This window comes from Xiphias gladius, unplaced genomic scaffold (assembly GCF_016859285.1).
Source record: "Xiphias gladius isolate SHS-SW01 ecotype Sanya breed wild unplaced genomic scaffold, ASM1685928v1 HiC_scaffold_632, whole genome shotgun sequence".
In the NCBI taxonomy this organism is placed as follows: domain Eukaryota; kingdom Metazoa; phylum Chordata; class Actinopteri; order Istiophoriformes; family Xiphiidae; genus Xiphias; species Xiphias gladius.
In genome coordinates, this window is record NW_024402335.1 from 1 (window position 1) to 10,384 (window position 10,384).

At 38.8% G+C, this 10,384-nt stretch overlaps 3 gene segments (V, D, J or C); all 3 read left to right on the forward strand.

The window, feature by feature from the left end:
• Positions 1-700: 700 nt before the first annotated feature.
• On the forward strand, positions 701-1,136 carry LOC120787780. The segment is given in 2 exon segments: positions 701-749; positions 838-1,136. Coding segments are annotated over 2 exon segments (348 nt in total).
• Positions 1,137-2,553: 1,417 nt separating this feature from the next.
• On the forward strand, positions 2,554-3,298 carry LOC120787779. The segment is given in 2 exon segments: positions 2,554-2,658; positions 2,749-3,298. Coding segments are annotated over 2 exon segments (348 nt in total).
• Positions 3,299-8,139: 4,841 nt separating this feature from the next.
• Positions 8,140-8,575, forward strand: LOC120787781 (the record flags this gene model as incomplete). The annotated part of the segment is given in 2 exon segments: positions 8,140-8,188; positions 8,277-8,575. Coding segments are annotated over 2 exon segments (348 nt in total), but the record flags the coding sequence as incomplete, so codon positions are not given.
• Positions 8,576-10,384: the final 1,809 nt, after the last annotated feature.

The window sequence follows — 10,384 nt, forward strand, 5'->3', positions numbered from 1 at the left end:
GCTGTTTATTATTGTGCTCGAGACTCACAGTGACTGGAGTTGGTTCAGCAGCTGTACAAAAACCTTCAGTACTTATATGCAAGACGTATATGCTGCAAAATAGGAAAAATAGAACCAAAAAAGTTCAGCACTTAATAAGGAAAAACATGAACACACACATATCGACACACACAAACACATACACCGTCTCACAACACAACAATAATATTACCACTCAGATATCTGTGTCAGAGCTTAACTCCAGAAGTAAATGTTTTCTTTCCATGAAAAAAAATCATACACACATACATACTGAATGAAGATTATTAAAAAAAAAAGACTAAACCCAAACTTAATTTTCCATTCCATCCATCTGTCCATCAATTCAATTTGTTGTTACAGACATTTGTTGTTGTGTCTGTGCTGGATGGTGTACTGGCATTCACTGGGGGAAACCTCCTTTTGTTTAATTTACAGCAGCCCCAGCCTTTACAAACCTCTTTATTCTGATATTAAGGTGGTATGTTGGCTCAGTGTCAAGCACTCTCACCTCACAGCAAGAATGTCTTGTGTATGTGTATGAGCTAATAGATGAGACATTAACTGAGATCCAGCTGTTTCCTCCCTGTGAGGAGGAGTCAACGCAAAACTCAGATGTCTTCCATCTCTACTTAACTGACGGCAGAGAGGACGACAGAGGACAGTGGAAACACAGTTTAACATGATGGACTATAGGACAGGGCTGCTGCTTTTAACTGTCTTCTGGGCAGGTGAAGAGTTTCACTGATGCTGATCTTAAATAATTTCTATTTGAGTTTCTATCTTAAAACATATGATGTTTCCTTTTCATCTTGACAGGTGTTGATGCTCAGACTCTGACAGAATCTGAACCAGTGGTTAAAAGGCCTGGAGAATCCCACAAACTGACCTGTACAGCCTCTGGGTTCACATTCAGTGACTACTGGATGCACTGGATAAGACAGGCTCCTGGAAAAGGACTGGAGTGGCTTGCTGCTGATTATGCTGGTAGCACCACTGACTACTCTCAGTCAGTCCAAGGCCGGTTTACCATCTCCAGAGATGACAGCAGACAGCAGGTGTATCTGCAGATGAACAGTCTGAAGACTGAAGATTCTGCAGTTTATTATTGTGCTTGAGAGCCACAGTGACTGGAGTTGGTTCAGCAGCTGTATGAAAACCTACAGTCCTCATCTCTTTGGGTGGAAGAGCCCAAGCATGAAGTTTTGATTAATTATATTTATTTTGTATTATATTTTATCATTATAAATGTTTCTATGTTGTTTTATATTTTGGATTTTATTTTGCATATATTTTTAAATTCATAAATAAATATTTTTCCCTGCATTATACACATTCTAGAAAACTCTTGCAGTTTCTTTCATAAAATCACTAGAGGGCAGTCAGTGTCAAGTTTGTCTCTCCAATGTTACTAAAAGGAGACACTCAGATCTGATGTTCTCATTGATCTGAACTCACTGAAGCTCAAACACTGGACTGAACTAAACCCTAAAACTACTGGTCTTGTATAATGGATATTGTCATAGTCAAAAGGTTTCTACCCTAATAATTATAATAATAGTAATAAAATTAAAAAAATAACTATAACAGAACACTGCATGATATTTATATATGACTTATTTGTAACTTATAAATGCACAAACTACCATTGTTTTCATCTAAGCATAAGGTAGGTTTTTGCATCTTGTCACTCATGTTTCATTTCGCGAGCAACTGTGAGTCTCCAAGATTTTTTTTAAGTCTCTGTCTTTAAACATCTGTAAACACTGAAACCATTACAAGTCTTTTATTTAAACTTGGAAACCATCCACAACAAAGTTATATTTTTATACTATTAAATGATCCTGGCTGCTGTCAGTACTTCCCTTTGCAGCAAAATAAATATAAAAAAAATGCTGTGATTAAAAAAGAAATGCTGTGCAAATATGTTTGAATAAATGCATCTGAGCTAAAACTAAACCAATTCTTTTAAGAAAACAGCACATATATTGTTTTAAAAGCAGGCGTTAATATTTTAAAAATATACAAACAGACTGTAAAAATTCCTGGTGGATGGTCTTTTAGTTTCCATGGGTGCACATCATCATTGTTACTACAATGTTGATTTACTGAATATGTTTTCCCTTGTTTGTGTTTGAAATTTCACTAAGAGCAGTCCTTCATGTTAACATTAACATTAAAAATAGTAACAACTTTCCTAATCCACCACATTGTTTGCAGTTATACTAGAATGTAATGAATCTAAATAACAATTTGCTTTCAGAACAACACATTTGGATATAAATAGTTTACAGGAAAAGCAGGGATACATTATTTGACTACGATAAAAGTTGTTTCAATGATAATTCCAAACGTTAGAATACAGTGAGTAATGAAATCAAAATATCATATGTAAAGCAGAAATGATTTCCTGGCATGTTTTCAGTCTGCAAATATAATAACACTGAACTGACTTTTCTATTGGCTCCAGTTAGACCAACATTGATGCTTCATGTTTGATTCTATGCAAATTCAGTGACCTTCCTTGTTACTCAGCTATAAAAACTTCACATCAGACTGTCAGTGGAGTTCACAGCACGTCAGTTTCACTGTAAACCATGTTCTCTGTAGCTCTGCTGCTGCTGTTGGCAGCTGGATCCTGTGAGTCTCTCTGGATTTGTCATAGTCAACAGTTCTTTTTCTGCAGTATAACTTGATAATTGGTGACAAAACATTTTCTTTTTTCAACAGATGTGAAGTGTGAACAGTTGACACAACCTGCCTCTGTGACTGTGCAGCCAGGTCAACGTCTGACCATCACCTGTCAGGTTTCTTATTCTGTTAGCAGCTACTTTACAGCTTGGATCAGACAGCCTGCAGGGAAAGGACTGGAGTGGATTGGAAGTGGAGCTACTGGAGCTTCATACTACAAAGATTCACTAAAGAACAAGTTCAGTATCGACTTTGACTCTTCCAGCAACACAGTGACTCTAAACGGACAGAATGTGCAGCCTGAAGACACTGCTGTGTATTACTGTGCCAGAGACCCACAATAACACAAACCATCAGTAGATCAGTGCCTGAACACTTGTAACATGAAGCCACCAGAGGAGGAGCCCTCAGACCACAAATGAATTCAGACCAGTTCACTGTTGCAGTAAAGGGGAAATTATTTTTATAAAAGATTCTTAATTTAATATAACAGTAACTATTTCCATCAATTTAAATACTCTGATTTTAAAATCACTGGTACATTACTGTCTGTATTCCCGCAGTAAAACACAATTAAAAATTCGAGTAATAAAAGAAACTCTACCGAAACCTTGGCTTTAAAAGTTTGTCATCCAACAGGACATTGATCCTCAGAAAGTGTCTCTTCCATAGCATCATTTGAAAAAACAAAACAAAAACAAAAATAAAATTATTTTCTGATTCACATCTGACTTGTAGCTGCATTAGTTACTGAATCAGTGGCCTTCAGCCATCTTCATGGTCATGTTACGAAGTCAAACTACACAAAATGATGCTTTCATTGACAGTCTAAAGTGTGTGTGTGTGTCAGAGACTGAAGTTCCATCTTTTCTTTCCTTGAGATGAAGAACAAAAGTTGAACATTTCATCTTCATTGTGATTTATTTTAAAGATAATTTAATTTGCTGATTCACTATCATCAGTATGTAAATGATCCTCCTTGTGTGTTGCCTCATTAGAAGGTGAAGTGAGTGTCTGTGTGTCAGTGAGAGGACGGAAGAGCTCACATCAGTTCAGCTTCAACATCAACCATGTTCTCCGTAGCTCTGATACAGCTGCTGGCAGCTGGATCCTGTGAGGAGCTTTCAGTGGATTCACACTAATAAAAAACTTAGAAACACTGAATAGTCAGATGACCGATGGAGACAATGTTGAGTTCTGTTTCCACATGTGTGTGAAGTATTGATCTCATCCAGACAGACTCAAAGGTTGTGCATCCTGGACAGACTTTGACCATCACCTGACAGGTTTCTGTTTAGTCTCTGAATGTTACCAGCTATGCAACAGGCTGGATCAGACAGTGTGAAGGAAAACCATTGGACTGGATTTTCCATCAGTGGGGAAGAAGTGATGGTAGCTTTTTTTCAAAAATGATGATCTGAAGAGCAAGTTCAGCTACAGCAGAGACAGGTCTACTGGAACAGTGACTGTAAAAGGACAGAATCTGCAGCCGAGGACACAGCTGTGTGTTACTTTTTACATGGCTCCACAGTGATACAAACCACCGACAGACCTGCCCAGAAACCCAGTAACCAAGTGACCCACAAATTCCTTGAGTTCAGCTGAACATTTACCATACAGAAAGAAGGTTTTTCCAAAACTGACAAAACTGTCCAAAAAAAAAAGTGTTCTTGTCCTGGTAGATGATATTGTATTCCACACGGAAGGACAAGGAACTTTAGAGTAATGTGACTGAACCACACATAAATGTGAACATGTTAATAAAAACAGTAATCCCTGTTGAGTTGACAAAAATGAACATTTATGGGATTCACTGAATGGTAGAGGCAATTTTTTGTTGATGATTGAAGCAGAGTTGAGTATTTGAGCGTATCCATGTAGATCTCTTTTGACTTCCACGACAGCCAACAACAGTATAAAAGGGGCTTAGAGAAACTTGATTCTACCTCAACACAAGATGCATATAAACCTTTTTATTAATATATTTTTGTGTATTGCGATTCCTAGAGACAATGGGAAAAAGATGTCTCCTGTTTCAATGCTGGTTAGAAAATTACATCCAGGCAGAAAGCAGGTGTATCTGCAGATGAACAGTCTGAAGACTGAAGATTCTGCTGTTTATTATTGTGCTCGAGACTCACAGTGACTGGAGTTGGTTCAGCAGCTGTACAAAAACCTTCAGTACTTATATGCAAGACGTATATGCTACAAAACAGGAAAAATAGAAACACAAAAATTCAGCACTTAATAAGGAAAAACATGAACACAAACACACGTATCGACACACACAAACACATACACCGTCTCACAACACAACAATATTACCACTCAGATATCTGCGTTAGAGCTTAACTCCAGAAGTAAATAATTTCTTCCATGAAAAAAAATCATACACACATTATTAAAAAAAAAAGACTAAACCCAAACTTAATTTTCCATTCCATCCATCTGTCCATCAATTCAGTTTGTTGTTACAGACATTTGTTGTTGTGTCTGTGCTGGATGGTGTTCTGGCATTCACTGGGGGAAACCTCCTGGACGGCTGATCATTCCAAGACATTTCCCCGGTGTTAACAGTATTTCAGATTGTGCAGTTAAACACACAAACATACACTAATACACTATATCTGTTGCAGAGCTTCAAGCCATTTCTCCATATGTGTGTGCTACACAAGCGGTAGTTTTAATGTGATGAAGCAGAGAGATGGCAAATGAGGACAGATTGAGTTTCATGCGCATCATTTCTGTAACGGCCGTACGCTGCATCTTAAGGAAGAAAAAAAGAGGTCATTGGGTTTTGTTTAATTTACAGCAGCCCCAGCCTTTACAAACCTCTTTATTCTGATAGTAAGGTGGTATGTTGGCTCAGTGTCAAGCACTCTCACCTCACAGCAAGAACGTCTTGTGTATGTGTATGAGCTAATAGATGAAACATTAACTGAGATCCAGCTGAGGAGGAGTCAATGCAAAACCCAGATGTCTTCCATCTCTACTTAACTGACCGCAGAGAGGACGACAGAGGACAGTGGACACACAGTTTAACATGATGGACTACAGGACAGGGCTGCTGCTTTTAACTGTCTGCTGGGCAGGTGAAAATATTTAATGAACTTCATTTGACACAGCGTTAATCACCGTTTGACATAATGTAACCATCTTAAATCATGTGAAGTTGTCTTTTTCATCTTGACAGGTGTTGATGCTCAGACTCTGACAGAATCTGAACCAGTGGTTACAAAGCCTGGACACAGGAAGATACTGTGTTCACCCTCAAGGGGCTTCTAGATCATGAGTCAAAATATAATCCTATTCTGTCTTAAATTGATGTTATTTTTAATAAAAATCAAACATTCATCATTAACTTACAAAAATAACCATTAAGCACATATAGCACATAAGAAAATGTCTGACTGAAACGGTCCCTTCCTCGCAAAACATCCAAGGACAGAAATACAACATTTACACATTTCAGCCACAATAATGTACAGTATATATTATTTGGCATGTAAAGTCAGTTACATTATGGCAGTGAAAAGCAGTTTCCTTTTAAAAAAAACACTAGAGGGAAGCAGTGTCAAGTTTATCTGGCCTCTGTAACTATGAGGAAACACTTGTCTCTGCTTATCTCATCGATCTTAACTCACTAACACTCAAACCCTGGACTGAACTAGAGATTTATATTCAAATCAAATTCTAACACCTGTACCTGTGAAAAACTGGTCAAACACAATGGAAAAAGGAGAAATGCTGAAACACTGATCAACGTCTTTATTGTTGGTGTCTCAGTCTGGTTCTTCACTCTCTCTGTCTCTCAGAGTCCAGCACTGATCTTCTTCTGAGCTTTAGTCTTTATGTCTCTTTACCTTTCAGCTCTGTCTCTCCAAAATCTCAGACTGGTCAAAATGCAAATTCGCACAATGATGCACAGTCCCCACCCATTCAGCCTGCTCAGCGTATAGAGTATATTCTTCATTTCAGCCTTTGTAGTCGCAGACTCAGCCAAGTTTCCACCATGACAGTTGTGCTAAGTGTCCTCCTCTTGGCTCTCCTTTCAGGTGAGTGCAGTCGGTATCCAGCAGAGCAGGAGAGAAGGAGCTCCGGAGGTCTGCTGGCTTCCTGTCAGCTAAACTCTGTGTCTTTTTCAGCTTCTAAGCCCCAGTCCCTCACCTCCTCAGAGCCAGTGGTCCACAGAGCAGGAGAATCGGTCCCTCTGTTCTGTAAAGTAGAAAGACTTACTCGTTTTTGGACAGTTTATCCTGAAACATTTAATCATCTAACGGGAGCAGATCTTTAAATACCTTTGAATATGCCCATAGGCTAAGATGCCTCTTTCATTCCCAACACTTACACTGAATTTAAACAATCTGAGAAATCATGTAGTAGATTGTAATCTGCATTTTTATGCTTGTATAACCAACAACCCAGAAAAGCGGACACACACAAGCAGACACTCACAAACACACTCACACACACACACACACACACACACACACACACACACACACACACACACACACACACACACACACACACACACACACACACACACACACACACACAAATCGGTCACGCCTTGTCCTGATTTTTCACCTTACTTAATTCAGAGTTCCCTGACACTCTTTTTGCATTTGTTGAGTTGTCTTGACAAGAGTCAGAGTTATTTAATTCTTGTTCTTGTCAGGAGTCTTGAACAGTTATGATGTCAGCCATTAATAAGGCTACGGTTTCAGTGTTTTTGTTTGAATAGATTCATTGTTTGATCATTTCCTAAACAAATACGTCAATCAAAATAAAACTTTAACAATGATGTATGACAATATAACCATAAACGCTTAATGCAAAAATGACCAGATCACAGTGAAGGCAGTGGTTTCTCTTATTTCATTTATTCAGGTGATATTGTTCTTTGCCACCTTTGCTCAGTCACAGCTGCCTTTGTTGACCTTTGCCAGCAAGTTTTACTCTATAACCCATGTTTCTCTTTGTATGATAATCTTTCAGTATGTATGTTGCAGTCCTCTGACTTTTTCTGTTACTGGGAGTTATATTAACGTGTCAAAATATTCTTCTTTTTAATGTGGTATGTATCAAAATTGGAGTTGGTACTGTAGAAGTATGCCTGGAGAGAGGCCTGGAGTTAGACAAGGCCTCTGAGAAGCGGTTGACAATCCTGGGACAGTATGTGTGTTGGGACAAACATCTCACACATTTTAATGTTCCTCATTCAAAACAATATAGTCACAAATGAACTTGAAATGAACTGACCTGTGTAGACTAATCATTGCATCCCCAGTTTCACCAAACAACAACTGATTATATCCTGTCATTTCCTCCCTGTGAGGAGGAGTCAATGCAAAACTCAGATGTCTCCCACCTCTACTTAACTGACTGCAGAGAGGACGACAGAGGACAGTGGACACACAGTTCAACATGATGGACTACAGGACAGGGCTGCTGCTTTTAACTGTCTGCTGGGCAGGTGAAGAGTTTCACTGATGCTGATCTTAAATAATTTCTATTTGCGTTTCTTTCTTAAAACATATTATGTTTCCTTTTCATCTTGACAGGTGTTGATGCTCAGACTCTGACAGAATCTGAACCAGTGGTTAAAAGGCCTGGAGAATCCCACAAACTGACCTGTACAGCCTCTGGATTCACATTCAGCAGCTACTGGATGCATTGGATCAGACAGGCTCCTGGAAAAGGACTGGAGTGGATTGCTCGTATCAGTAGCAGTGGTAGCACTGACTACTCTCAGTCAGTCCAAGGCCGGTTTACCATCTCCAGAGACAACAGCAGACAGCAGCTGTATCTGCAGATGAACAGTCTGAGCACTGAAGATTCTGCTGTTTATTATTGTGCTCGAGACTCACAGTGACTGGAGTTGGTTCAGCAGCTGTACAAAAACCTTCAGTACTTATATGCAAGACGTATATGCTGCAAAACAGGAAAAATAGAACCTAAAAAGTTCAGCACTTAATAAGGAAAAACATGAACACACACACATATCGACACACACAAACACATACACCGTCTCACAACACAACAATAATATTACCACTCAGATATCTGTGTTAGAGCTTAACTCCAGAAGTAAATGTTTTCTTGCCATGAAAAAAAATCATACACACATACATACTGAATGAAGATTATTTAAAAAAAAAGACTAAACCCAAACTTCATTTTCCATTCCATCCATCTGTCCATCAATTCAGTTTGTTGTTACAGACATTTGTTGTTGTGTCTGTGCTGGATGGTGTACTGGCATTCACTGGGGGAAACCTCCTGGACGGCTGATCATTCCAAGACATTTCCCCGGTGTTAACAGTATTTCAGATTGTGCAGTTAAACACACAAACATACACTAATACACTATATCTGTTGCAGAGCTTCAAGCCATTTCTCCATATGTGTGTGCTACACAAGCAGTAGTTTTAATGTGATGAAGCAGAGAGATGGCAAATGAGGACAGATTGAGTTTCATGCGCATCATTTCTGTAACTTGACCGTCGGCTGCATCTTAAGGAAGAAAAAAAGAGGTCATTGGGTTTTGTTTAATTTACAGCAGCCCCAGCCTTTACAAACCCCTTTATTCTGATAGTAAGGTGGTATGTTGGCTCAGTGTCAAGCACTCTCACCTCACAGCAAGAATGTCTTGTGTGTGTGTATGAGCTAATAGATGAAACATTAACTGAGATCCAGCTGTTTCCTCCCTGTGAGGAGGAGTCAATGCAAAACTCAGATGTCTTCCACCTCTACTTAACTGACCACAGAGAGGACGACAGAGGACAGTGGACACACAGTTTAACATGATGGACTATAGGACAGGGCTGCTGCTTTTAACTGTCTGCTGGGCAGTCGAAAATATTTAATGAACTTCATTTGACACAGCGTTAATCACCGTTTGACGTAATATTACCATCTTAAATCATGTGAAGTTGTCTTTTTCATCTTGACAGGTGTTGATGCTCAGACTCTGACAGAATCTGAACCAGTGGTTACAAAGCCTGGACACAGGCAGATACTGTGTTCACCCTCAAGGGGCTTCTAGATCATGAGTCAAAATATAATTCTACTTTGTCTTAAATTGATGTTATTTTTAATAAAATCCCGAAAAAAATCAAACATTTCTCATTAACTTACCAAAATAACCATTAAGCACATATAGCATATAAGAAAATGTCTGACTGAAACGGTCCCTTCCTCGCAAAACATCCAAGGACAGAAATACAACATTTACACATTTCAGCCACAATAATGTACAGTATATATTATTTGGCGTATAAAGTCAGTTACATTATGGCAGTGAAAAGCAGTTTCCTTTTAAAAAAAACACTAGAGGGCAGCAGTGTCAAGTTTATCTGGCCTCTGTAACTATGAGGAAACACTTGTCTCCGCTTATCTAACACTCAAACCCTGGACTGAACTAGAGATTTATATTCAAATCAAATTCTAACACCTGTACCTGTGAAAAACTGGTCAAACACAATGGAAAAAGGAGAAATGCTGAAACACTGATCAACGTCTTTATTGTTGGTGTCTCAGTCTGGTTCTTCACTCTCTCTCTCTCTCAGAGTCCAGCACTGATCTTCTTCTGAGCTTCAGTCTTTATGTCTCTTTACCTTTCAGCTCTGTCTCTCCAAAATCTTAGACTGGTCAAAATGCAAATTCGCAC